Source organism: Bombus pascuorum, chromosome 7 (genome assembly GCF_905332965.1).
Source record: "Bombus pascuorum chromosome 7, iyBomPasc1.1, whole genome shotgun sequence".
Classification (NCBI taxonomy): Eukaryota; Metazoa; Arthropoda; class Insecta; order Hymenoptera; family Apidae; genus Bombus; species Bombus pascuorum.
In genome coordinates, this window is record NC_083494.1 from 7715983 (window position 1) to 7742825 (window position 26843).

The 26843-nt window shown below is 27.3% G+C and overlaps 9 protein-coding genes and 1 non-coding gene across 13 annotated transcripts; 5 read left to right on the forward strand and 5 right to left on the reverse strand.

The window, feature by feature from the left end:
* Window positions 1-432: 432 nt before the first annotated feature.
* LOC132908806 (TBC1 domain family member 14-like) lies at window positions 433-7235 on the reverse strand. Its single transcript, XM_060963145.1, has one exon. The coding sequence runs from the start codon at window positions 6487-6489 to the stop codon at window positions 4633-4635; it is 1857 nt and encodes a 618-aa protein (XP_060819128.1). The 5' UTR covers window positions 6490-7235; the 3' UTR covers window positions 433-4632.
* A 581-nt stretch (window positions 7236-7816) lies between these two features.
* LOC132908810 (lipid droplet-regulating VLDL assembly factor AUP1-like) lies at window positions 7817-9965 on the forward strand. The gene is made up of 3 exons (XM_060963150.1): window positions 7817-8061; window positions 8637-9541; window positions 9616-9965. The coding sequence occupies exons 1-3, from the start codon at window positions 8021-8023 to the stop codon at window positions 9846-9848; spliced, it is 1179 nt and encodes a 392-aa protein (XP_060819133.1). The 5' UTR covers window positions 7817-8020; the 3' UTR covers window positions 9849-9965.
* LOC132908808 (succinate-semialdehyde dehydrogenase [NADP(+)] GabD) lies at window positions 9846-12451 on the reverse strand. The gene is made up of 2 exons (XM_060963147.1): window positions 12293-12451; window positions 9846-12071 (listed from the first exon to the last, which is right to left on the reverse strand). Exon 2 carries the CDS (start codon window positions 12066-12068, stop codon window positions 10533-10535), a length of 1536 nt encoding a protein of 511 aa, XP_060819130.1. The 5' UTR covers window positions 12069-12071; window positions 12293-12451; the 3' UTR covers window positions 9846-10532.
* Window positions 12452-12473: 22 nt separating this feature from the next.
* LOC132908817 (peptidyl-prolyl cis-trans isomerase E) lies at window positions 12474-14193 on the forward strand. The gene is made up of 4 exons (XM_060963169.1): window positions 12474-12642; window positions 12748-12917; window positions 13249-13608; window positions 13713-14193. The coding sequence occupies exons 1-4, from the start codon at window positions 12609-12611 to the stop codon at window positions 14028-14030; spliced, it is 882 nt and encodes a 293-aa protein (XP_060819152.1). The 5' UTR covers window positions 12474-12608; the 3' UTR covers window positions 14031-14193.
* An 850-nt stretch (window positions 14194-15043) lies between these two features.
* Window positions 15044-15818, forward strand: LOC132908827 (bublin coiled-coil protein). The gene is made up of 2 exons (XM_060963183.1): window positions 15044-15291; window positions 15477-15818. The coding sequence occupies exons 1-2, from the start codon at window positions 15183-15185 to the stop codon at window positions 15641-15643; spliced, it is 276 nt and encodes a 91-aa protein (XP_060819166.1). The 5' UTR covers window positions 15044-15182; the 3' UTR covers window positions 15644-15818.
* Window positions 15791-17421, reverse strand: LOC132908813 (inosine-uridine preferring nucleoside hydrolase-like). Of its 3 annotated transcripts, none has more exons than XM_060963156.1 (5): window positions 17273-17421; window positions 16998-17189; window positions 16636-16927; window positions 16424-16560; window positions 15791-16349 (listed from the first exon to the last, which is right to left on the reverse strand). In XM_060963156.1, exons 2-5 carry the CDS (start codon window positions 17187-17189, stop codon window positions 16002-16004), a joined length of 969 nt encoding a protein of 322 aa, XP_060819139.1. In that variant the 5' UTR covers window positions 17273-17421; the 3' UTR covers window positions 15791-16001. The 3 variants fall into 3 exon arrangements, with proteins under 3 accessions (XP_060819139.1, XP_060819140.1, XP_060819138.1); XM_060963157.1 differs by having other exon boundaries at window positions 16636-16728; window positions 16813-16927; window positions 16998-17406; XM_060963155.1 differs by having other exon boundaries at window positions 16998-17405.
* Window positions 17422-17692: 271 nt separating this feature from the next.
* Window positions 17693-22528, forward strand: LOC132908804 (kinesin-associated protein 3). Of its 2 annotated transcripts, none has more exons than XR_009658422.1 (17): window positions 17693-17896; window positions 18016-18133; window positions 18224-18389; window positions 18467-18673; window positions 18754-18890; window positions 18963-19290; window positions 19361-19539; window positions 19608-19877; window positions 19962-20180; window positions 20256-20421; window positions 20519-20644; window positions 20705-20809; window positions 20919-21004; window positions 21089-21275; window positions 21347-21437; window positions 21529-21726; window positions 21804-22528. XR_009658422.1 is itself a non-coding variant. In XM_060963140.1 (17 exons), the coding sequence occupies exons 1-16, from the start codon at window positions 17871-17873 to the stop codon at window positions 21665-21667; spliced, it is 2550 nt and encodes an 849-aa protein (XP_060819123.1). In that variant the 5' UTR covers window positions 17693-17870; the 3' UTR covers window positions 21668-21670; window positions 21804-22528. The 2 variants fall into 2 exon arrangements, 1 of the variants encoding a protein (XP_060819123.1); XM_060963140.1 differs by having other exon boundaries at window positions 21529-21670.
* On the reverse strand, window positions 22394-26220 carry LOC132908811 (ribonuclease P protein subunit p40-like). The gene is made up of 6 exons (XM_060963151.1): window positions 25819-26220; window positions 25570-25714; window positions 25263-25427; window positions 23196-23321; window positions 22932-23115; window positions 22394-22860 (listed from the first exon to the last, which is right to left on the reverse strand). The coding sequence occupies exons 1-6, from the start codon at window positions 25936-25938 to the stop codon at window positions 22518-22520; spliced, it is 1083 nt and encodes a 360-aa protein (XP_060819134.1). The 5' UTR covers window positions 25939-26220; the 3' UTR covers window positions 22394-22517.
* Window positions 23421-25269, reverse strand: LOC132908807 (uncharacterized). Its single transcript, XM_060963146.1, has one exon. The coding sequence runs from the start codon at window positions 25226-25228 to the stop codon at window positions 23657-23659; it is 1572 nt and encodes a 523-aa protein (XP_060819129.1). The 5' UTR covers window positions 25229-25269; the 3' UTR covers window positions 23421-23656.
* Window positions 26221-26697: 477 nt separating the features above from the next.
* Window positions 26698-26770, forward strand: Trnam-cau (transfer RNA methionine (anticodon CAU)). Its single transcript has one exon. It is a non-coding gene; the product is annotated as a tRNA-Met (tRNA).
* The last annotated feature ends 73 nt before the right edge of the window (window positions 26771-26843 follow it).

Consider the following 26843-nt stretch of genomic DNA (forward strand, 5'->3'; position numbering starts at 1 on the left):
TATTAACATGAAAATTAAGATAATTACATAAAATAAAATCTTGCACAAGCGAATACACACGTACAACTGCGACCGATTCCTTGATCATAATTGAAGGTGCTGCCACCTATTGCGGAAATGCTGAATCTTTACATCCCGTATATTTCTTTCAAATTTTGGCGGCATAAAATATTAAAACTAATAGATTAATTATCTTCATCAGTAGATTAATACAATGTGTTTAATAAATAAAGAGTAAAATTAGCAAAATCTATAACTTACAATATTATGATCTTCTTTCCCCTTCTACGTTTGTATCGTAGTATATTTCCAAAATTATTAAATTTATAATATAAATTTGAGGAATTGAAAAAGAAATACTTCAAAAATATATTAATTAAGATATTTCTCGTTTATGTAGGTTGAAATATGGAAAAATATATATACAGGTAATATTTTAAAGTGTAATTTATTCGTATGCGAACAAAAATGATCCATTGAGATATGTCGCTGGCATCATTTAGAGTATAACATACACGTACATTTATATAATTTCACTGTCGTCCATTACACGATATAAAAACTGTTGTTACACCATTGCAATAAATAGAATCGAGTTTTTCTTATCTCTCACCTTTAAATTTCGAAGCAAGCACGCCCTTATATACAAAATATTTTTCATATTATTAGTACTAAATATATTCAAAGAGACATGAGTATGAAAATTTCAAGTAAAATTATTTACGAAATTTTTTTAAATATGTACTTGAAATTTGTTCATCTTCGACAGCTTCTAAGCCCTTGTAAAAGGGATTCAGCTGTCTGTGTAAAAATTTCGTGACAGTCGCTTAGCACACTGACACCCTAGCTACAAGTTTTACATCATTATTGATGTGCACATTTCACAAAATAAATACTGAGTTCGATTTTTTACAAAATATATATTAGGATATCGCACTTAAGGTAAATGTACACGATAAAACGCGTAAAAAATATACAATGAGTTCCCCTATCGAGAGGCACTAACGACAAGGAACACAGAAGTGTCATATATAGATCATACGTAACTGTTCGTTCATTCATATCCAATTTCGCATTCAGAAAATTCTGGTTTTTTTTTTATCATTTATCATTTGTTAGGTATTTTTATCTTAATCTCTGTTAAACAACGAAATTAAGGGTATAAGATACGTGTAGGTATAACGACAATACTCGAGATACTCTTCAATATAGATATAATCACATATGTTCATTCCCAATATATCAACATCTGTCTACTCATCAAATTTAATTATAATATCAGATATATGAGATTTCTTCTGTAAATATTCCACAAAATGATCATTTGTTTCGTTGAAACATTTTCTTTTTAATACTGATAAATTACAGGAAAGTTGCATATACTTAAAATGATACTTAACAAGTTAGTGTTTTTTTTTTTACCTTTGACGTTAATAAGATAAATATAATATGTGAAGTATTCAAGATATGATTTTTCATAAAAGTTTAATATTTACATAACATTTGTAGATACGCCTACATGTATCTCAACATATTTCATACAAGCTTACAACACATTTACATACGATACACATACATCCATTTTCTGTATTTAAGCTAATTTAACTAATTGGTTCTATAATTATAATCTAATTATAGGACGTGTAATTAAGAAAGCGTAAGGTAATATAATTCCCTAAAGAAAATATAATGTATGTATTTCGATAACCACCTAAAACTATTGTGATAATTGAAAAAAGAATAGAAGACATGATAGTAAGACATGTATACGGAGGATAATTTATTTGTTCTCTATTAGTACAACCATTAAACGGTTGGCACGTTGTCATTATATGTTTAGAAATAGAAACACGCACTTGTTTGTTGTATTATATACGTATATTAATTTATGAAAGAGAGAGAAGATCGTGAAGGATTACGAAGAATACATTAGTACGAACATATTTTATATATGTATATATTCGATATATCATAAATTTATTACTGATTTAACAATTCAAAGTATTTGACAAACAGAAATTTGAGTAAAACGACCCTTAAACTATAATTCTCGGGAAATTAAAACTAATAATCATTCAGCATAATATCGTACGTATGTTAATAACATTATTTTTTAATCGATATACTTCGTTAATAAAATTTATCGATTACACGTAAATGTGCGAGCGCGTTCCTCTACATACACATACAGAAAGCAAATTATCGTAATGTAATTATGTTCATTTTCGTATAGTTTCATACTATTTTATTCTGCAACCTATGCTTATATTTACAATTGTATTTAATAATGTAAATGTATATTAGCGAACGCTAAACCGTTGAGTAATCAATCAATCTGAATAGTGGATGGATTAAGAGTATTGTCAATTAAAAATTAGAATATCACGGATTTTTAAGAGATTCCGAGTTTATATTTAATTTTCCACTATTCTTCATATTCCGAGTTGTTCATTGGGATTTTCTTTTGCAAAAAAGACAAAAAAAAAAGAAACCCAAATCTATTCAAACAATATAATTTTATAATATTTTATGTTATCACTAATTGCCATATATTTTGCAAGATATTTATTTAGATGTTATTATATATTTTCGGATAACTAGTTTGTATAACGTTCAAATTCTACCTAAAGCATTAAGCCATGCTATAAGCAAAGTTATTGCAATGTGCTTGTATTTGGAAATGTTTATATAATGAAATAGAATAATTCAGTTAACACTGACATTAGCTATATCATATTCTGCTTTCTATTTTCAGTATATTATTACTTTAAACGATTCAAACGGAAAGCATAACACGAAGACGAAAACGAAACATTATACAACAAGCACATACAATAAGCTTACAATAGCTAAGTTGTAAAAAAATATGTTTTTGAAACTTGTATATATAATGAAGCTTGATAATTAGAAAAATTATAAACTCTTAAATTTGAATATATTCCTCTTATTATAAAGGCCACTTAAAGGACAAGATCTTGTATTATATAAGACTATAGCAAATAAAATATATGTTAATTAATAATAAATGAATATTCGAATTATTTAAATTGATACTAATATTGCAACTTTCTATTTAGTGTCTTCTTGTGCGTATAATAAAACTAAAGACATTGCTTACACTTTACATCATTAATTTCTACATATATGAATAAATAAAATATAATCTATTACAAAAATAAACAAAACAAAAAAGGATTTTATGAATAAAATTATTGTAAATAGATATTATTGAGTTTTATAATTAATTCTTGAAATATTACTTTTTAAATAGACAAAAATCTTGATATAATTTTATTCTCGATATTATTTACTTTTAGAGATTGCTTAATCCATCATACAGATTTTGCCAAAATTAATTTTCTAATACATATTATGAAAGTATAATGAAATTGTATCTCTTAATTCACATATGATGGATAATTTATATATTGAGTATCATAAAGCTTAGAAAATGTATTGATATAATGTTGTACATTAAATCATATATCTGAAAAAAATAGCTTAATTATTTATTTGCCTTTCAACAGTTGTATTTGCACCAGTCAGCTTTTAAATCCAAGATCGCTTGAAATTAACTGTATTTTTTTTTAGATATACGTATATGTATTATGTGGCACATAATTTTATTATTTATGTTATATTTATTAATGCATTTATTATTAATATAAATATTCAGACATTTTCAATTAATATTCTGCTTATTTATAATAATACGAGAGTATGTAATATTCTGCCTGATTGCAATAAGTATACTTAAATGTATATCAGAGTATTTTTTAAGATGTACATTGCAGTTGAGATCTAGTATCTATGATAGATACTTTAAAGTAATGAAATTATAGTGCAATATAATATATCATAGCATACTTTCATGTAAGTATCACTATTTGTAAAATATGTAATAATGAAATTGCGAAAATATTTTCACATTGTAATTATACAACAAAAATAAGAAATATATGAATTTTGTTTTTGAATGAAATATTGCAAATATAAAAAGTGAGTTAAGCTCAGACATTAATAATTTTGTTCTTTTAAAGTTCCATAAAAGTATCTTAAAAATTATATATATCTTAATTTTTTATTTGGAAATATAATATATATATATATCAAATTTATTTCCAATTTTATCCTTCAATATAGCACATTTCGCCTTTTTTTATTTAATAGCAGAATACATTTACATACCTTGTTTATTACATAATTAACTTATTAAAATATGTTTATAATTTTCTAGGAAGCTCTTGCTTTCTTTATGTTTTAAATGTATGAAATAGTACATCATATCTTTCAGTATTGCAATTCATATAGTAAAATTTAATACAAGATCATCTTCTTTGTATATTAATTATGAAAACAAATTGAATCACAATAATATTTATTGTAAATAAAACTTTTTGGGAAATTTCTAATGCTCATTTAGAAAAACAGAATGAACTATGTTTTAAAATTATGTGAAATTTATGCAAACTTTATATATGTACTTTTTTAAATTTATATAAATAATATTTAAATTTTCAGCATAGAAAATATCTTTTACTAATCACAATAACAAAAATAGTATTTGAGATTCGTTCTTTTTGTTTTTTAAATATGGCTACCTTTCTATATCCTTCATCATAATTCACAAAATTACAATGAAGAAAATTGAACTAACATTTGTTGGAACGTTGTTGTTCCAACAGTAGTAGACATTTGACTAATACTGTTAAATAAAGCCTCTGCCTGTAAAGTTTCTGGCAACCTAGTAAGAAACTGTGCTCCATGTACAAAGTCCATCTTTAATAGTTCTTCTTGATACAAGTGCAACACACCAAGTGCTGTTCTAAAAAGGAACTCATCCCCATCTCTAAGGAAAACATCCCAGACCCTACATGCAACATCCAGAGGCATTGCCTTAGCATATATAGTATATAACCAATCTAGCAAATATAAATCTGGGCTAAGACCAGCTACTGTAAAATGGGAAAAAATTTTTGGTAGCTTATGTGCAAGTGCGCTAGAATATACCTTGTAATAAATATCCATCTGTTTCTGGTTTAATGTAAAAGCAGATCTGTGACAGGGATGATTTAATAAATTAGCAAAGCAGGTAAAGGCATCTGGAGGTTCCATGTTCAATGATAACACTGCACCCACAAAACTCATACCTTGTACGTAACCTACATCAGGCCTATAAACTGCATAGGCTGCTAAAATACCTTGAAGACTATTAGATAATGGTCCACCTTCTTGAAAGACACATAAAGTAGGAAAAGTACGAGATACGTCTAATTTGATTGCAGCTAATGTTTCACTTATAGGACTTGATATTGCTCTGTCCAAACATATATTGTAAAGATGTGTTGTTATATTTAAATTATTTGGAATTGCTAGTTTCCACACTTTGCCACGAACACTAGGTGGAAGACCACGCCACCATAATTCACGTACTTTTTTTGTATTTTTAACACTTTCAAATTTAGGAAGAATGTGTACATTCCAAGTATGAGAATCCTCTGCTAATCTCTCTTCTTCTTTAAGTTGCAATTCTCTTTGATGTTTACGTTCTTTTTCTTCTCTTAATTCCCGTTTTCTTGCTGCTTCTAGAATAGCACTGTACTGTTTGCGATGGCGTTCTTCTTCAACTGCATTTTTAGCTGGTAGATTAGCTGGTCTTGGCTGTTGTATTAAAGCTAAACTTCCCCCTACCTTATCTATATTTCTTGATGGACTACCTGTAGGTGTAGATTGTTGTGAATCTTTATTTTTCCATGAAAATACATTCTTTGAAAAAAGAGTATTTAGTCCCCAACGCTTAGATTTCTCAGTCCGTTCTGTAACTTGTTGATCATCAGAACCCAGAAAACTTCCAGAAGGTGAGACTTCACTAAGGGAAGACACTGTACTGCTACAAGAACGTGGCAGACTGTTTCTAGGACTACTGTTTGCACTACCACTTTCCAGTCTTGTATATTTATCTTCATCAACCTTAAAATTGTCATTTAAAGATTCTTCTTTATAATCGCAAGGAGAATCTAGATACTGAGATTTAGTATCCAACTGTGATTCATTTGATTCCTCTAAAGAATATATTTGTTTTGTAGTGGGATTATAAGCTAAAGACATACTTTCCAATGCATGGTTTAAGCTAGTTCCAGCAACTCCTACAGAAACTACATTACCAGCATCGTACCATTTATTTTCTCGAATATGGACGCATAATGCCTTAGTTTTTACAGCAGGCACAGAAGCTACATCGCATGCCAAAGCTTCATTGATATTCACACTATTACAGGATATAGAACTTCCATTCAACGACACCAATTGTTGTTTGCCAATTTTTCGAACAATATTATTTGCAATGTAGCAGTTAGAATCTCGTCCAGCAACTTTTAATACTTGATAATTGTTAGACATATTTCCATAACGAGATACAATACATGGAGGTGCATTTTGTGATGAATGATGATTATTTCCATTTAAATGATTAGACACAGGGTTCTTCATGATTGACGCCCGTTTCCTAACCTTATCGATATATTAAATGTTTTTCCAATCAGGACAAACCAATAAGAAATCAAGTTCTCATATCCAATATCTATAGATTTGTATTTATGCATATTTTTTCATTACATTTTAATAGTGTTATATATACACATCATTAATATTCTCAAATATATCGATGTTGCGATGGAATAACACCCACATATAAAATCTGTTCCTTTTGGCATATTTCTTACATTATAGGAGTTTCTGTGACAGGTGACAGGTGGAGATAGGTGACAATTACCTTATCAACTTTATTCTGTCACAAAGGCAAATAAATTCCACATTTATATATTTTTAGCAAATAGATTATTCGTAGTCTGAAGAAACGCCTTCAGTTATTATATTCGTAATTCTTTTTGGTTGAATTCGATGTATTACAAGAGATTATAAAGCAAGTAGATTTAATTTTCACACCAAACAGTGACGCACGTAGATATAAATGGTATAATACCATTGACAAATATTTAACGTAATTATAATGTGATGCTGTGTTCGAAACTTAACACTGCCTTGAAATTGACAAATACATACACGTTCGATACTACAAGGAATAGAAACTATATATTTTTTCTTTAATTTATATACACGATAAACTAATATTCTAAATTGTACGTGTGTAATATTCTAGTTAGAAGAAAAATATTCTAACTTTTTGATGATACATGAAGCTATAAAGAAAACTGTTCCGTGCCTGGTTACTGATCCTTACCACTGCGACAGTATGAAATCACGTGATTGCATTATCATTTCCCATTGTTAAATTAATAATATACACACAATAACTTTTTCATTTTTATTAACGTAATATTATATTATTAACATACACCTTACTTCTTGCTTATCGTTTTATACCTATAATATAAAATATAAAAACATATATACATATAACTTTAAAGCTCAAATATTTTTGATGTTAATAAACATAATAATCTAATATAAAAATAAAGAATATACAATAATAAATAGGTTAAAGGAATAAAATTATAAATAAATAAAATAAGAAAAATTATAATTAATACTTAATCATAACTGTTGATGGTTCAAAACCATTTCAGTCGTGATTGAATATTTATTACTTTTAAATAGCCTATAATAATGCTATTCAAAACGCAATTAAAATTTATTTTAGGTAGTTAGATCTAGTGACATTATAAAGTGACGAAGGTCATATGAAGATGCGATGAAAATATTATCTATATGTATACATACAATGTGTCATATCATAACCAAAGATGACATGACTTTATACTTAGACATCGTACTCAATCTTAGAGCGAAAATCCCTAGAACGTTTGTATCAAAACAGCTGATTGCAGAAACTGACGAAAACGAAAATTCGTATTAATTGAAAAGCTATTGAAAAGTAGGTTAAAAAAGGTCAAATATCAGTCACGTCATTGTTAAGTTTCAGTAAAAGATTGTGATTATTTCAGTGAAATACAATTGTCAAGTGTGAATTTTTTAACATAACAGATGTTTATTGTAAGAAATGTCACAAATTGATATTCAGGACTTATTTGATAAAAGCAGGTAATATAATCAATTGTAAACAATGGTTTTAAATAACCTTTTGCACATAATTTTCATAATTTTTTTAATGGCAAATATAATTTAACTTTTAATATTAATAATTGATATTAATATCTGTTTGGGATTCTGAAATAATTAATTTTTTGTTATTAACATATGGATACTGTATAAATACGTGAAATATTATTTAAATAATATTTTATAATTGAAATATGAAGAATATGATTTCTATATACAATATTATCACTAATACAAAAACATAATATTCTTTTCATGTTAGCTTGTGAAATATGTGGAAAACCTTTTATGTATAACAGCATATATTGCATAAGAACAGTTAAAAATATATTTTTGTTTCACATGATAACTTATTTCACAATACCAGATATAAAAAGCCATTCGATTTTTATTTATGAATGTTACTATTAATAATTGATGGTAATTATGATGTAGAAATAATAATTTGTCAATTAGGATATTTTTATATTTTGAATATATATATTTGTTAATTTAAATAGTATTTAGTAAATAATTAATTTCAATATTATTATAATGTGTTAAAATTAAATATTTAGGTTTCCCAGTGGTTGGCGTCTTGCACTTATATTTTTATATACTCCAGTTGGTCTTTTACTTGTATCACTACGATTATTAATTGCTCTACAACTTTGGCTAATTGCAATACTATTACCTGATTATAATACTCTTCGGACATTTTTACATCATGGATTTAGTTTTGTTTTTGGTATAATGGTGAAGATCAATGAGGGTGAAGTTAGAGACAAGCAGGCAAGAATTGTAATTAGTAATAATGTCTCCGTCTTGGATCATTTTGCTTTATATAAAGCTACACAAGCACTAAGTCCTACTATGTGGGAACTACCTACTGCCATGGGCAATGCACTAGGTTTACAAGTAATGGATATGAGTAGCAAAGAAGCACTAATTGCCAATATGAAACAGTTTCTTTCAACAACAGATAGCAATATTGCAATACAACCTGAATTTGGTATAACCAATAGTCGAGTAGCCTTGTTAAAGTTCAATTCTTGGCCATTTACCATAGAAGCATCTGTTCAACCAGTTGCAATTAAAGCATGGAGGCCAGAATTTATATCCATTCATCTTACCTCATTGGCATCTAGACGATGGATAGATATTTTTTGGTTCATGTTTGTTCCTTATACAGTTTTCGTATTTAAGTACCTGAAAATCAAGCAAAATCCAGATTGTGAAGTACTAGTACGGGAAGTAGAAAAAGACATAGCAAGTAATCTTGGACTTCAAACAAGTTCTCATACTGTGTTAGATAAAAAAGAATTTGAAAAACGCTATATTATGGAAAAGGCACAAAGTAGGAGGTTCAATAGAAATTCTCCAACTTCACAAGTTATACATAGCATTGAAATACAGAGGATGGTCCGACAAGTCAGTGAAGTGCTTCCATTAGTCCCGCATAATGTGATTCTCAGAGATCTTTGTACGTAAACAAATAATTATTATTGTTACTTTTAATCTTCAATATTAATTCTAATTTATTAATCTTTATTTCAGTAAAAACACGCAATGTTGATATTACAATTGCCAATATATTGGATGGCATAGTTACTTATACTCCAGATTCATCTCAAACAGTTACACGAACAGCGTCACTAAATCAATTACAAAAAAGTACAGTTAAAGACAACAGTAACGTAGGATCTTCTTCCTTCCAGGAAAAGAAAATTAAAATGCTAAGGGAAGCTAGAGAAAGGTATATTCAAAAACATGGTCTTAAAAACTGCTGACATTCTCATTACAGTTTTATTCTGGTTATTGTATCTTTATTGATTACAAATATCTAACGTTTTGCCGTATGTGTATTTACTATTACATACTGTGAATATAACTTTATTTCAAAAATACGACTGTATATGTTTATAATATCCTATTCTTTTATATAAATATTATATTATTATTATAGAAAGACATTTTGGAAGACAATATTTTCAGTCAATTCATATTTTTCATATTTTCATTAAGTAAAATAAAAACTTCATTTATATATTAGTTATATATAAAAATAAATTCATTACTCCGTATGGCACAAAAATTAATAAACTATGAACAAATATATATATATATAAAAATGCATAATACATTCATGCACAATAATAATACATGCACAATATATATACATATATAAATGTACAATATATTCCATTATTTATATATATATTATTTGTAATATTCTTATAATTTATAAACTATTGGAAGACATTTAATTTGATAAATAGTACATATTATATCAATATTTTATTGCTTAATTATCCTAAACTATTATCTTATACGAAAGATGTTTAAAGTTTCAACTTATTTTATTATGAGAATATATTACTAACTGAGCATTTTTTAACTTCGATACTTTTTAGGATCTAATATCCTCTTAATATTATTATACCAGATGATTTAAATAAATTGCTTAATAAAATTCAATGATACTTAATATTTCCAAGACATAAATACTTTATTTGAAGGAAATCATCAACACCATGTTTAGAACCCTCTCTTCCTAAACCTGATTCTTTTACCCCTCCAAAAGCAGCTTCTGCAGTAGAAATTATCCCTTCATTCACACCAATCATTCCAACTTCTAATTGTTGTGCTACCCTAAATATTTGTGATATATCTTGGGAGTAAAAATATCCGGCTAATCCAACAGATGTATCATTAGAGCATTGTATAACTTCATTTTCGGTTTCAAACTTATGAATAACAGCTACTGGGCCAAAAATTTCCTTGTTGTAAATTTGCATGTCTTTAGTAACATCTGTCATAAGTGTGGGAGCATAAAATAGTGGTCCTAACTCAGGTAATGGTGTACCACCACAATGCACTTTTGCTCCTTTTTCTATGGCATCGATAACTAATGCATGTACCATATTTAACTGACTTTCTTTAATGAGAGGCCCATGTGTGACACCTTTCTTACTACCATCACCCATTTTAATTTCACTTTTAATTCTTGATAAAAACATTTCTATGAATTGGTCAAATTTACTACTATGTACAAAGAATCTATTTGCAGAAACACATGTCTGACCAGAATTACGAAACTTACTTGCCATAGCACCATGTACAGCTATATCTAAGTCTGCAGAATCAAAAACAATAAATGATGCATTACCCCCTAATTCAAGACTAAGCCGCTTTACAGTTGAAGCACTGTTTTTGTACAAAATTTTCCCCACATTCGTTGAACCAGTGAATGATAAAACTTTTACATCAAAATTTTCACATAATTCTTTACCAACAGCAGGAGAATTTTTTAAACCTGTTGTAATTACATTTATTGTTCCCTGAGGAAATCCTGCTTTTTCTGCAAGATCTGCTAGTGCTAAAGCAGTAAGGGGTGTTTCTTCTGATGGTTTAATTACACAAGTACATCCAACAGCAAGAGCAGCAGCTGCTTTACGTGTAATCATAGCATGTGGAAAATTCCATGGTGTAATTAAAGCAGCAACACCTATTGGCTCTTTGTATAGAAAAAGCTTTCTGTTAGTAATTGGTGTTTGCAGTATTTCTCCATCAATTCGTCTAGCTTCTTCTGAAAACCACTCAACAAATGAATTTCCATACTTGATCTCAGCTTTGGATTCTGTGATAGATTTTCCATTTTCTTTAGTTAAGATTTTTGCTAAGTCTTCTGAATGTTCTACCATTAAATTATACCAATTTCTAAGTAAATCACTTCGTTCCTTTGCTGTTGTCTTATTAAATGATTGGAAAGCTTTAGATGCTGCATTAATTGCTAATTTTGTATCTTCAACATCCATGTCAGGCACATTGTTAATAACAGATTGATCAGCTGGATTATAAATAGGAAATGTTTCATTTTTTCTTCCTCCTATCCATTTTCCATTTACATATGCTTGATCTCTTAAAAGATGCATTGATCGACTTAAGAAAGCAGTATAATATGAAATATTTCTTTGTAATAGATGCATATTGGAGAAAGTTGGACGCATAATCTGTAATCAAATAATTTATGGGAGATTATAAAAAAGTTACATCATTTTTTGAGTGAAAACACAATGTTAATTATATGTAGGTAAACTGATTATGAAACCGGTTAATGAATGTTATAATTGATATTGAATAAAAGTAACGTTTAAAAAAATGATGTTATTTCAATCACGTATTTTATAACTTGCATATGAATATGTTAGTAAACTGTCAAAATGACACTTACCTTTGAATAGATGAATATCAAAGAAAGGCAACTTATGTGTTCGATGCAACGTTCTATTTCATACAGCTATTTTCAAGTAACGTTATCAACTCGTCTTATTAATTTTATCGCAATTGACCTTATATAACCTGCCGTTACTTTATTCCGACTTTCTGATTAAATCTATACACGTATTCGAGCTTATTCTTCGACTTTGTAGTAGTGTGTGTAGCCGACGCGCCGGCGTCCTTCAGTCAATAAAATTATTATAGGATTTAAATGTTTATTACAGTATCACATTCGACAAAACAAAAAGCATACAAGAATTTTATGCACTATGAGTACGAATACGAAAAGAACTATTTATGTGGGTAGGTAGCAATTTGTTATTATTAATTCTAACTATATATTATGATAATATAACCTATTTTTAATATAATTTATGTATTTTGTTTATTACTATTTTCGATATCTAGGAGGCTTAGCCGAAGAGGTTGATGAAAAAGTATTACATGCAGCATTTATACCTTTTGGAGAAATTGTCGATGTACAAATACCATTAGATTATGAATCAGAGAAACATAGAGGATTTGCTTTTATTGAGTTTGAAAGTGCAGAAGATGCAGCAGCAGCAATTGATAACATGGTACATGTATAAAACAACACTATCTGTGTGAGTTATTTAATATAGTTTTATAATAAAGATCTGCCAAATTCAGTTCTTTCGATAATATATGTAATATTTTGTTCTTTTAACATTTTGTTCTATCTTTGCAATAACAATTATACAAAAAAATGTTTGAAGAATTTAATATAAAAAAGATAATGTATATTATATTCTCTCTCTTCTATCTATTACTGTAAAATGCATATAAATGTAGACAAAAAACTAATTCCATTTATCTAATCATTATAATATTGATCGTTTTAAAATCATTTAATCCATAAATTTATCAAACCTTATCTTGAATAAACAGAATGATTCTGAGTTGTTTGGCCGAACAATCAGAGTAAATATTGCAAAACCACAGAAGATAAAAGAAGGTTCATCAAAACCTGTTTGGGCTGATGATGTATGGTTACAAGAGCATGCAGGTGAAACACTTAAAAATGATGATAATACAAAATCAAGTGATACAGTGCAACCAAAAAAAGGAAAACAGAATCCTCAAGTATATTTTGATATTAGTATCGGAAAACAAGAAGTAGGTAGAATTATTATGATGTTGAGAGCTGATATTGTACCAAAGACTGCTGAAAATTTCCGTGCCCTTTGTACTCATGAAAAGGGATATGGTTATCAAGGAAGCACTTTTCATAGAATTATTCCAGAATTTGTATCCTTTATTTATTCTCTTACAAAGTTAGATACTTTTTTTCGTGTACCTTTTATATAACAAGTTTAACAGTGGATATATATTCCTTATATACATAAATGTAGATGTGTCAAGGAGGAGATTTTACAAATCATAATGGAACAGGAGGAAAGTCAATCTATGGAAATAAATTTGATGATGAGAATTTTGAACTAAAACATACAGGACCAGGTACATTGTCAATGGCAAATTCTGGTTCAAATACAAATGGATCACAATTTTTCATATGTACAGCACGTACAGATTGGCTAGATGGAAAACATGTAGTGTTTGGACATGTTCTTAGTGGTTTAGATGTTTTAAAAAAAATGGAAAAATGTGGAACAAAAACAGGCACTCCTACTCAGAAAGTTGTTATAATAGCTTGTGGGGAATTGACTTAAATAATCACATTTATTACTTAATTATATTAGCTCTCACAGATTTTTTATCAGTTAGAGTTTTTAATAAACAATTTATGGAAAGTGCTAATTAAAACAAAAAAGTGTATGTAAGAATGTTATATGTAATTATGATAAAGAAAATACACAGTACTATAATTATTTATTTTTCAGCTTGAGCTCTGATTTACAAAATTTTCTTTCAATTATGAGTTTTAAGATTTAATTAAGAAATTTTCTTTTAAAAAACGTGTTTTAAGTACTAATATACATCTGATATCATAGATGTAATTTTTGTATTTCATAATGAGCATTATCATGTATATTTCATGATGAATTGCAATTAAAAATTTGTATTGCAGCACTTCAGCGTATATTGCATTAGAAAACTGCTTTATTAGGAATAAGTCAAGTAGCTGCTGCTACTCTTGCGTCTGAAACAATTTGTGTAAATTGCATAACATCTGGTGTTATAAAGACTAAATTTTCACAAATGATACATTTTTTAATATTCTTTTGTTACTATCTTACTATATTATTAATAATGCGTAATAATATTTTACATAACTTCATAAATATGAACTAGGGAAAGCAATATTATCAACAATACCAATGTAAAGGTTTGGTGAATCAGATGATATAGCAAAAGTTGCTACATTTTTAGCAAGTGATGATGCTTCATACATTATTGGTGAAACTATTGTTGCTGTTGATGGATTACGAAGTAGACTCTAAATATTGTTTATAAAATTACTTTTATAAGTTGTTAAAATTATATTTTATTTTATTAAATATTTCATATATTTACATAGTATGCAATTTTGTTTATATCTCTAATAAAATATTGCAATTTAAAAATATGTTATTTATATTTTTAAAATAATTAAATCTTGAATGTCTTATACAAAATTATATTTTCATATGATTACTATTAGTTTATTTTTCGAAATAGGTTAGATTTAAGGCATATTAGCACTGTACAAAAAATCTGATCTTATAATTATATAATTTGTATTCATACAGTAGCAGTTATAAAAGGCAAAATTATTCATTTTAAATTGCAACTTCGCTAATTTTAACATTTATGTACTATGTATATAATCAAAATTTTATTTATATGTATATCACATCGAACGATAATGGTAGATAAAGGTAATGGCAGATGAAAATATGGTTCAGAACGCAGTGCGGCCAAAGGAAAATCACGGAGGCGATAAAAACGGATGGGAAAATGAAGAAGATGAAGAAAATTGTAATGATGCTGGTAAATAATAATTTTATATAAAAATATACATGATAGATAAACTGTTCTCTTAGTTTGTCTAGTATTTGGTATATATAGTTTCTTTGCACATACATATTTACATATTATATTTTTAATAAAATTCTACGTATAAAATGTATAGTTTTATTGATTAAAACGTATGTATTGAAATTTTCTGATTTTAGAATTTGAAGCTATAAATGCTCAATTAGATCAGCTTAATTCAGTTTTGGATAACCTCGAACAAAAAAATGACGATATTCGTGCAGAATTGATTCAGTTATTACAATCAAATCGAGAAGCAAGAAAACAATTTCAAGAATTCCAGGATTCCGTAAAATCGGATTTATAATATTTTGTTTGAAATAGGTATAATTATACCCCGAAAATACATATTTATACTCTATTAATAATATATTTCAAATTTTTACAATGTTTTACATTACAATAAATTAACCTTTTTACTGTTCCAGATGATAATATATTGTAAATACATATATTGAATAATAAAACAGTATGACATTATATTTTTTACTGTTTTATAGTACAATATGGTATTATTTAAATATTTAAAAATTGGGAACATTCCTATTAGAATTTGAGTAATATATAAAATCATTCTTGTGTTTCCATATAATAACAAACCAAATATAAAAATACATATATATGCGCAAAATATTATTCATGTACATATTGTAGTTTTAACTTTATTATATATTTGTCGTATTATAATCTAAGTTATCTATAGAAAATATTAAAAGTTTTTTAAAACTTTCTGAATCAAAATTTTGAATTAGGAGTACATTAGGTTCATTTGACAATAAATGATCAAGTACAACTTGACCTCGTGTTCTAGTACCATTTAATTCAATATCAGCATGATATGGCACTACATTTTGAGCAATTTCTGGCTTTAATAATATTGCAGCTAGAATTGCATCACATGTAATATAATTAGGAAATTGTCTTTTTCTTGTCTTTTGATGTGCATATTCAATATCATTCATAAGCTGAATGCAAGGTTTATCCATTTTACCTAATATGTCTCTCCGCCATTCCTAAAAAGTATTAAATTAAATTATCGATATCTATTAGATAATAGTTTACACAGTACTTAAATCACTATACACACATGCGAAATACAAGATTTTAAACACGTTTCCCATGGTAACAGCCTCAAAGGTTTTTTATTATTATTAAATACTATATGTACACTTTCTGGATCCATGTAAAAATTAAATTCTGCTTGAGGTGTAATATTTCCTTGTGCTAATGTATACAATGAAGGTGAATAAAAATACGAAAACATGATTAATAAAAATAAATAAAGAGAATAAATATCACCTGTTGCATTTCCTCCCATAATGTAAAATTCTTTAACATGGTCCACAAATTGGGGGTACATTTTTATAGCCAATGCTATGTTTGTTAATGGTCCTATACATAAGATATTCACTTCATTGGGATGTTTTGATACAATCTTATTTAATGCATATGCAGCATGTTCGTGTTCTAATTTACTTGTATCTATCTGGGTATTATATACATCTCCAAATCCATCAATGCCATGATAATGATCTTGAACTGCATTTTTAATGCAAAGTAAAGGTGCATATGCTCCTTGATAAACTGGTATCTAAGATAATAAAGTATTTAACATACATTTGTTAAAAGCACATAGAATATGTAAAAAAACTAGAACTTACATCTGTTGCCTTACAAACATCTAAAGTTCTAAATACATTTTTTACCACATTGTCTACAGTTGTATTACCATTAACACAAGTAATTGCTTCAATCTGAATTTTCTTCTGTTTATGAGCAGCAATTAATATTATTAATGCTAGTGCATCATCTATACCAGCATCACAATCAATGATAACTTTGGTTTCTGCCATCTTAATTGAAGAATATTTTACTTTTTATTTTATAACATAAAGAACTTACTAGTTTACTACTTTATGGTTTACAGATATTTTACTTGTTATAATGAAAATAAATGTATATTAAATTGAATTATTATGTACAGGTGTTAAATATTTTAATTTCTTATCGTAGGTGCTTGTAACAAACATTAATTTTAATCTCATTAAGCACACTTTAAAATTTGATTTAGTTTAACTCCAGATGTATGTATTTATAGGTTTATGTATACACATATATAGTTATATATATCACATATAAGGCATTATATACGTAGGTGAATTTAAAATATAAGTGCAGCCAAAATCGATTTTAGCCATTATATAGTTTTTAAATTGTACACTGTATCGACTAAATTGTATTAATAAAATGTTAACAATAATATTTCTTATATTTTCCTAAATTATTATTACCTTATCTACTGCTGATCATAGTTTGAATTTCGAAGATAGTACATTAGGCTATAGTAGATGGCGTAATTTTAAACCAAAAAGATATTGGAATAACAGGGCGACGAAAGGACCTAAACGAATTATAAACGTTAGTTATAATCTTGATTTTTTCCATGAAAATGAAGTAATTACGAAAGAATTAACAAAATAATATCATAATATATACCATATTTTCATGTTTTAAATTGCAAATAAAATATTAAAATGGATGAAGCAAAGTTTCTAAAACGGTAAGTATTTTATCATATCAATATACTATGAATTATACATTATATAGTTGTTACATGAATTTGAGAAATATACATTTAGATTTTATATTTAATATTTTATTTGCATTTTCCAAATTTAGAAAAGTAAGATCTGGCACTTTAGATGTGCATCCAACAGAGAGAGCTTTAGTAGTAAATTATGATGTTGAAGCATTAATCTTGGGTGAATTAGGAGATCCTATGTTAGGAGATCGTAAAGTAAGTTTTAAATAATTTATTTTTATTTTGATTGAAAAGATTGGGAAGATTGGAATGATTATGCGATTATAAATTACAATACATTTATAGGAATGTCAAAAAATAATTCGACTAAAAAGTTTAAATTCGGACACAAATGTATCACTTTTAGCTAAAGAAGTAATTGAAAAATGTTCTTTGATACATGAATCGAAGCTTCATGAAGTAGAACAATTAATTTACTATCTTCAAAATCGTAAAACAAATGATGCTACAAGTAAGTTTGGATGTGCATAAGAAATTGTTTTTAATGATATTTTCCATTTCTTTTATTATATATTTATTTTATGGTAGACAGTGATAATAATTCTCAACTGTCAAGACCAACATCATCCAATTCAGTATCTACAGATAATGGTGAAACAGAAAGAGCAATCATTAGCAACGTTGACAATTATATTGAATTGTTATATGAAGAAATACCAGGAAAAATCAAAGGTTCCTCACTAATTCTACAGTTAGCAAGAGTACCTGATAATCTTCATGAATTAACAAAAAATGGTATTAGATATTATATAATAGTTATTAACTTACATTCATCTGCTGTTCTGATTATAAATAATTAATATAAATTTTTATAGAATCTTTGTTAAGTGCTTTAGCTAGAGTTCTAAGAGAAGATTGGAGAAGGAGCATAGAATTATCTACAAATATTGTATACATTTTCTTCTGTTTTTCAACATATAGTCAATTTCATAATATTGTTCTTGAATACAGGGTAAGTACTGTAAGAATAAAGTAGAATGGGAAAAGATAAGAATATATTTAGCAATTAATAATCCATATTTAGATTGGATCATTGTGTATGGATATAATTGACTTTGAATTACGTCGATATGATCAATGGAAAGAGGATATGGAAAAACGTAGGCGACATTTCGAAAATACTACAGGATTGACATTTTTTTCAACTGGAAATGATAATTGTGACAAGAAAACAAAAGTCATTGATGATATTTGGAATACAGATGGTCCTTTAGATTATGAAATTAAAAAACGATCTAATGAAGTAACTGTTACTGTAACTGAAAATGATATAAAGAAATTAAAAGAAGAACTTGAGAAAAGTCGTAAAAAATTCAAAAATTTAATAAAAAAGCAGGAACAACTATTACGAGGTTGGTACATAATTTCATATTTTGTTAATATTAATACTCTTTAAATATTACATATGTACCTATTTTACAGTTGCATTTTATTTGTTATTAAATATTGCTGAAAATATGGAAGTTGAAAGAAAAATGCGCAAAAAGAATGTAATTGGTATGCTCATCAAAACATTAGATAGGACAAATATAGATCTGTTAATACTTGTTATTGCATTTCTAAAAAAATTATCCATATTTCGCGAGAATAAGGATCTTATGGTAATATTTTACATTGGAAATTCACATAATAATGGTATATATTTATTTATTTATAACTACCTCTTTAGGCAGAGAAAAATATTATCGAAAAGATTCCAAGACTTCTTCAGAGCAATAATGCAGATCTTGTTCTAAGTACTTTAAAATTATTATTCAATCTTTCCTTCGATGCAAAACTCAGAGCAAAAATGATAAGAGTGGGTATATTACCAAAGTTAATTAAACTACTTGGTCAAAGTGACATTAAAAATAAAACAACAATTTTGGGTTTATTATATCATGCCAGTATGGATGATAAAGTAAAAGCTATGTTTACAAATACTGAATGTATCCAAATGGTAAGTAATAAAGTATTTTAGTATAACTATAAATAACGTTTATGATTCATATAAAAAATTATATTATATTTAAACGTTTTTAAGATCACAAATATGATCCTAAATTCTGAAGATGATCAACCAAAATTAGAATTAATAGCACTTGGTATAAATCTAGCAATTAACAGCAAAAACGCGCAACTTATGGTAGAAAACAATCGTTTACAAGGTCTCATAAAAAAAGCATTTCGGACTCAAGACCCTTTAATAATGAAAATGATTCGAAATATTTCTCAACACGATTCAACAAAAGAGAACTTTGTTGTAAGTAATTAAATTACTGTATGAAACAATTGTTTTTAATAAAAATATTTAAAAATTACCTTTAATTACTACTAGGAATTTGTGGGTGATTTTGCTATAGCCTTAAATCAATCAGATTCTCAAGATTTTGTGCTTGAAGTTATAGGTGTTTTAGGAAATTTAGAACTACCTGATTTGGATTATTCACAAATACTTCATCGATGTGATTTGATACCATGGATACGCAATAATCTTGTTCCAGGTTCAACTTTCATATCAAATTATATAAACACCTTATTTTTAAATATTGATTTTTTAAATATTTTATATTTCATTTATACGCACTTGGTTTTATCTAGGTAAAGCTCCAGACGATTTAGTACTTGAAATTGTAATATTTTTGGGTACTGCTGCATTTGACGAAGATTGTGCACGTTTACTGTGCAAAGCCGATATATTGCTTTCTCTTATTGAGCTTCTTAAAGGTTTGTATATTATTACAAATGTGTAATAATATTATTTTAATAAAAATCATTTTTTTTTAGCAAAACAAGAGGATGATGAAATGGTTTTACAAATAATTTATGTTTTTTATCAAATATCTAAACATGATTCGACAAGGGATTATTTAATACGCGAGACTGGTAATGGTAATAATCAAACTTCCTGCTTTGTTATCAAAACATAGAATTGGTAAAACCTATATAAAAATAGAAAATTTAATGTTTCTTGTTGCTGAAATATTTTTGTTACTTGCAGAAGCACCTGGGTATTTAATAGATCTTATGCATGATAAAAATCCAGCAATTAGAAAAGTATGTGATGCGTGTTTAGATGTTATTGCGGTAAGTAGATTTGTAAAATAATTTTACATATGCTGAGTAATATTATTTTAGAACAATAAATAAATTTGTATCATGAACTTTTAGATGTGTGATAAAAATTGGGCAGCTCGCATAACAGTAGAAAAGTTCAGATCACATAATCAACAATGGTTGGAAATGGTAGAATCTATAACAAATGATAGTAGCAATCACTTATTACCAGAAGAAGACGACAGTCTTTCTCCATTTATGAATGGTGATCTCTTAAAGCATACAATGCTCTTTCCATCGGGTAAATGATTTTTATATTTTATTTGATGAAATAAATGTTGTGTTATTGAAACAATGTTATATATTTAACAGGTAATGTAGCATCATTTAATACAGATGATCGATTTTCAATTATGAAAAATTCATCAGAGTCATCTGAAAATCAAAGTCGTCCAGTTAGTAGGTAAGCTACATATATGTATAAATCCATTCAAAATCCAATAATATTATTAAGTATAATAACATCACATACTTTTTTAATATTCATATTTTAGGTATAAAGATTTTGATGAACTAGGTGAACTTATGGCACGTTCTAAGTCTCGTATGTCCGTTAGTTCTGGTATGGACGATCTTTATTACAATTCTAAAGTTAAATTTCCAGAATCAGATGGTTCACATGTACTAATATAGAAGGTCAATATTATATAAAATTATATGTTAATAATGTAATAGTTACTTTATTTGATTACGTACATTTTAATGAATTTAATGAAACTAATTTTAATTATTATAATAATTAAGGCATAATTAACTCTTCTCATTTTAGGTGATGCACTATGCACGATTGAAGCAACAAAATTAACATCTGTAGCAACCTTTAAATAGTTTATTATATACATATTTATTCATGGACAAATCTTAAAAAGCTTTAAAAACTGTGTACGTGATAAATTATTTTGATCTCATAATGTAATATTTTAATTTTAAAAAATTTTATTTTTTATCAATTAATTTATGAATGAAAATATTTAGTTCAGACTGATTTCTAGCTTTATATCTTTATAAAATAATTGATATAATTAATGTGATAATTTTGTTCACTATATATTTTAGCATGTGCAATATTATAATGCTATTATGCTACAAATGAAAAAATAGTTTTAGTAATAATATGGTACTACACACATATGCTTCTGTTGCATAACATTTAATAGTAAAAAATTGGTAGGCAGCAGCAAAAGAAACAAAAAATTATAAAACCCCGAGTTAATAATTTATAAAAATCTATTTTATATCAAGACAGTTTATAAAATTGTATTCTTTACTTAACTATCAGATACACATTCCTTTATTTTAAATATTGGAAATTTAGATATTGAACTATTAGTGTAAAACAATGTTATATATGTTAAAAAGTAGTTTTATTCCCAAGCATTTATTATTCTATATGTCATAATAAGTGGAAGTATGGATTACCAATATATTTTAATTCTTCTTCTTACAAAGAAATACTTGTCATCAATTAAAATAAAATTCACAATTATTGAAAGATCCTTGGTTTATTATTTGAGCTTAAACTTTTGCGTATAATAGAATGAGCACCTGGTCTAAATACAATAGTGTAGCTATTGTCACCATCTGTATAAAATGTATGTTCTTTTAAATCCCAACTAACAGGGCTATCTAAAAATCCTTGGACATGTAAAGCAACCCAAGGTAAACTGTTTTTCATTGATACATATTCTTCCACAATACTGTAGAAAGTTTTAATTTGTTTTGTTGTGAAGAAACCAGTCCATTGTAAATACCATACTTGACCAACATTTATAACTGGCAATGGATATTTATATGTGTTTACATAATCATTCTCTATATTACTCTCCCTGAAAAAATTAATTTATTATTCTAAAAATTAGATCCGTTTGAACATTCGTTTAAAACTTATTATACATACAAGTTACCACATATACTAAAAATTCCAAGCCATTCAAAAAATTTGTCATTATCAAATTCATCCGAAATTATCGGTATTGGTAAAGAATATTCAATTCTTTGTAAAAACGTTTGCTGACAAAGAGATACACTGTATTTGCGTTTATGGAACCATGCTGCCACAGATGAAGGACACAAATTTTCATCTGAAAATATAAAAATAAAATAAATAGAATAAAAATATATCATAAAAATATGTAAAGTTTAAAGATAATAAAAGATCTACCTGGTGGATTCCATGATACAATAACATCAAATTTTGTATTAAGACGCTCCTTTAGTGATGTTTGGACATGTTCATAATTCTTCTTACCAGGTGTAAAATTTTCAGACTTTAGATCAATAGTTACAACTTTTGATTCACGTTACCGATAAAAAAAAGATAAAAAAAAAGACATTTACAATGCATGTTAATGTCTCAGAAACATAATCTAAATAAGTAAACTCTTAGAAGCTTTAATCGCTATTAGTATTTTAGTAAAAACAAAAGAAATTCACATATATAGATACTTTTATTTTTTTATGATTTTTTATACTTTTAAATATTGTATACAAATAGTCATATATTATTTTTGTTATTATATATAACTTTGTTTCATTCAGTTATATAATATATATATATATATATATTTTTTTTTTTTTTTTTTTTTAATCATTTATAAGTATCTAGTTAAGTTTAACATTATATTATGCAAAAGATAAGCTTGGACTTGTGTCCAAATTAATATTAGTATTTTTTAACTCTTCTCTAAACATATCTAATTCTGTAGGAGATATTCCTTGCCAATTCTCTAATTCTGACAGACGATATAAATTATCACAAGAATGCATTAATAATTGTATAGTTTTCATTGATAAATCATGACTATACAATATTTTGAGCTCTTCTAATTTATGCATTGGATTTTCTGAAAATATTCTTCTTATTGTTTCATCTCCAATACCAGTTGATGAACCCAATTGAATAAATTTAATATTTTTACAATGAGAGAGTAAAAACTCTAGATGCATGTTTGCACATTCTACTACACATTTGATTCTTTCTAAATACTGAAATGGCGGGATTGCAAACTTTCTCGGATAAATTGGTGCTTGTTCTAAGAATTCACAGTTGTAAAAAACTAGACTGTTTATATTTGGGCAATATTGACTTATAGATATAAGTGCATTTAAGTCAATTCCATCTACATGTTCCAAATGTAAATTTGTAATTGTGCAACCTTTTATTTCTAATAGTGTTTTTATTCCATGGGCATAAAAATCACAAGATAGAAGTTTTAATTCTGTTAAATAATTAAGTGCAGCTAAAATTGTAAGATCCATAATTTTTTCATCACGTAGTATACAAAGACTTGTAATATATGGACACATATCAATTAAAAGATATAAATGTTCCACATTGAAATTTCGGCTCTCAAATGTTTTTATATGGAAAGAATTTGTATTATTAATATTTTTCTGATGAATATGCTCTAAAACATATCCAAATTCATCACATCTACCAATATCTTCTATATTTAAGTGTTCTAGAAAGAGAGTTGCATAACCAGGCACAGTCACAGAAGTTTTACATAACTTAATTTTTTTTAAATATTTGCATGACAGTAAAGGACCAACACTCCGATCTGTTACAGATCTAGATGCAGTTACATCTAACTGCTGCAGCATTTTACAGTTTTGAGCTAGAGCTGCTATAATACTATCTGTGCAATCAAAGCATAAAATAAAACATACTAAATTTGGCATAGCAGTTACACCACTAATAATAACTTTTTCAATATCAGATGTTCTCCAACCAGCTGATCCTGAGCCTAAATCCAAAACTTTAAGTCCAACCATATCAGGTAATTTATTATAAAGAATATGACGCATAATTTTAGGCCAAGTAGAAAATTCAATTCTTTTTAAATGTGTATCTACAACCACTTCTGTTAAATGAAGAGCAACTGTTATTTCTGACAAAAAAGTTGCAGTTAAAGCATATTCATTATATGAACCCCTAGTTTCTTTGACTAGATTAACAATTGCAGTTAATACTGTTCTAGACATTTTATCATATAGATGTCTAGGTACATTGTAACTTAGTAAATGTTTCATAAATTTCAACATTGAATGTAACTTAGCATGTCCATATTCTGGATTTGTTTTAGAAATCACACAAATATGTTTTGTCAAGTATCTACCAAAAACAGTTACAAATTCTCCAATAGAGTATAATGCTAGATCTACTAGCTTATGTACCTGGTGCTTTCTTGGCATTTTGAATTCTATTACTTTTCTTTTTAGAACTTACCATAACGTGTCTGCACTTTACGATCAAAGAAGGAAGCTTTGCCTTCTAAACCAAGCTTTTGAAAATCTTCTGTTAATAAAGATAATATTAAATGTCCAGTTGGTGTAACAGCAACTGAATTGTCTACATCTATTCTATTTCCTATTGTTAAAAGTGTCAACTGTCCTGGAAGCATTTATAAAAATATATGAAATATAATAAAACATTTTATTATTTCAATTATATTTTTAATAAAATTTTTGTACAAAAAATAAAGATTAATTGACAAACATTGAAAAACGTTAATGAAAATTATTTAATTGATTACCTTTCTTAACGAATGCTTCGATGAATTCTTTGTTTATTAATTCAAATACATTCAGTCCATTAACTCGATAATAATCGCTGTCTTCCGAAAGACAAGTTCGCAATTCATCCGGAATTCTAGCTGCATCAGGAAGTATCAAAGATATCTGGCAAAAATCCAACAGTAATTGCGAATTATGTAAAGATTTCTTAAAGCATCATTTTTATGAAATTTGAAATTAATATTGATTACAATTCATTTTTTACATACAGAGTGGTTAAAATAATGTAATTTGACTACATCTGGCACATCAGTTTTCTTGTAATTTCTTTTTTCGGTAGAAAAATGATGTTGAGGTGCTTTAAAGTTCCACACTTCTGGACTAAGCATTTTTAACACGTTGAATGGCACGCTAGTTTTACAAAGATTGCTCGTGGCGCCACAACGAATTTTTTATTACCTACAAGAGATATGTTACGGTGTATAATCATTAATGAATTTATCTCACTATGGTCACTAGTGACTTCCGTGGCACTGAAGTGCGATTTCGCGCAATTCACTTATTTTTTGCGATTATCAATTATCTCATATTGTTTCTTCACGTTGCTAAATAATTGTTCCACGTTGTTACGTTTCGAGACGTACCATAAACCATAATCCATCTCTCGGTCAAGATGGTCACCATCTATAAAAAAAAAGAGGGTTATAAAAGAAAAAGAGGGTTTTTCCCATGTTCAACAGCCACTGGTGGGGGCGCATATAGTAGATCTATATTTCATGTATAAAGAAAACTATTTTTATATGTTTTATACTGCATTAATTTCGTCACACCATTGTAGTAACAGTGGTAATAATAAAAAATTTATAATTATTGACATTTGTTCAAATAATGTATTTCTACTAATCTTAACGTCCTGGTCCCCAGTATTCTCCGTGGCATTCAACGGGTTAAAGAGTAAAATAAAATTATTTATTTTATTTTAGATATAAATATTCTTACTGTTAGAATGTTTATGCGTAAATACTATATAGGCAACCATTATGCATTGCTATCTTTTAAAATGAGTACATGTTTTTTTGTTATTTTGTTTATATTTTGTTTATTATTAATTTAATTCTTTTATATTATTTTAAGAAAACTAAATATCTGCCTCGGTAGCGCAGTAGGCAGCGCGTAAGTCTCATAATCTTAAGGTCGTGAGTTCGATCCTCACCCGGGGCAACTTTTTTCCATATTTGTATGAGTAGTAAATATTTTATTAGTAAAGTTGAAATAATTTTTGAAAATACTTAAT

Bases quoted from the DNA above. Each gene is read 5' to 3' on its own strand.
- LOC132908806 (XM_060963145.1), bottom strand. From the start codon at position 6,489: ATGAAGAACCCTGTGTCTAATCATTTAAATGGAAATAATCATCATTCA.
- LOC132908827 (XM_060963183.1), top strand. From the start codon at position 15,183: ATGGCAGATGAAAATATGGTTCAGAACGCAGTGCGGCCAAAGGAAAAT. The intron at 15,292-15,476 runs GTAAATAATAAT...TTCTGATTTTAG, and splicing joins AGAAAATTGTAATGATGCTG to AATTTGAAGCTATAAATGCT.
- LOC132908811 (XM_060963151.1), bottom strand. From the start codon at position 25,938: ATGCTTAGTCCAGAAGTGTGGAACTTTAAAGCACCTCAACATCATTTT. The intron at 25,428-25,569 runs GTAATCAATTAA...AAATGCTTCCAG, and splicing joins CGAAGCATTCGTTAAGAAAG to GACAGTTGACACTTTTAACA. The intron at 22,861-22,931 runs GTATGTATAATA...TAATTTTTTCAG, and splicing joins TTTAGTATATGTGGTAACTT to GGAGAGTAATATAGAGAATG.
- LOC132908807 (XM_060963146.1), bottom strand. From the start codon at position 25,228: ATGCCAAGAAAGCACCAGGTACATAAGCTAGTAGATCTAGCATTATAC.
- LOC132908817 (XM_060963169.1), top strand. From the start codon at position 12,609: ATGAGTACGAATACGAAAAGAACTATTTATGTGG. The intron at 12,918-13,248 runs GTACATGTATAA...TTGAATAAACAG, and splicing joins CAGCAGCAATTGATAACATG to AATGATTCTGAGTTGTTTGG. The intron at 13,609-13,712 runs GTATCCTTTATT...ACATAAATGTAG, and splicing joins ATAGAATTATTCCAGAATTT to ATGTGTCAAGGAGGAGATTT.
- LOC132908810 (XM_060963150.1), top strand. From the start codon at position 8,021: ATGTCACAAATTGATATTCAGGACTTATTTGATAAAAGCAG. The intron at 8,062-8,636 runs GTAATATAATCA...TTAAATATTTAG, and splicing joins GACTTATTTGATAAAAGCAG to GTTTCCCAGTGGTTGGCGTC. The intron at 9,542-9,615 runs GTACGTAAACAA...TCTTTATTTCAG, and splicing joins TGTGATTCTCAGAGATCTTT to TAAAAACACGCAATGTTGAT.
- LOC132908808 (XM_060963147.1), bottom strand. From the start codon at position 12,068: ATGCGTCCAACTTTCTCCAATATGCATCTATTACAAAGAAATATTTCA.
- LOC132908813 (XM_060963156.1), bottom strand. From the start codon at position 17,189: ATGGCAGAAACCAAAGTTATCATTGATTGTGATGCTGGTATAGATGAT. The intron at 16,928-16,997 runs GTAAGTTCTAGT...TTATTATCTTAG, and splicing joins ATGTTTGTAAGGCAACAGAT to ATACCAGTTTATCAAGGAGC. The intron at 16,561-16,635 runs GTGATATTTATT...TGTATACATTAG, and splicing joins TATGGGAGGAAATGCAACAG to CACAAGGAAATATTACACCT.
- LOC132908804 (XM_060963140.1), top strand. From the start codon at position 17,871: ATGGATGAAGCAAAGTTTCTAAAACG. The intron at 19,878-19,961 runs GTAAGTAATAAA...AACGTTTTTAAG, and splicing joins ATACTGAATGTATCCAAATG to ATCACAAATATGATCCTAAA. The intron at 20,810-20,918 runs GTAATAATCAAA...TGTTACTTGCAG, and splicing joins AATACGCGAGACTGGTAATG to AAGCACCTGGGTATTTAATA.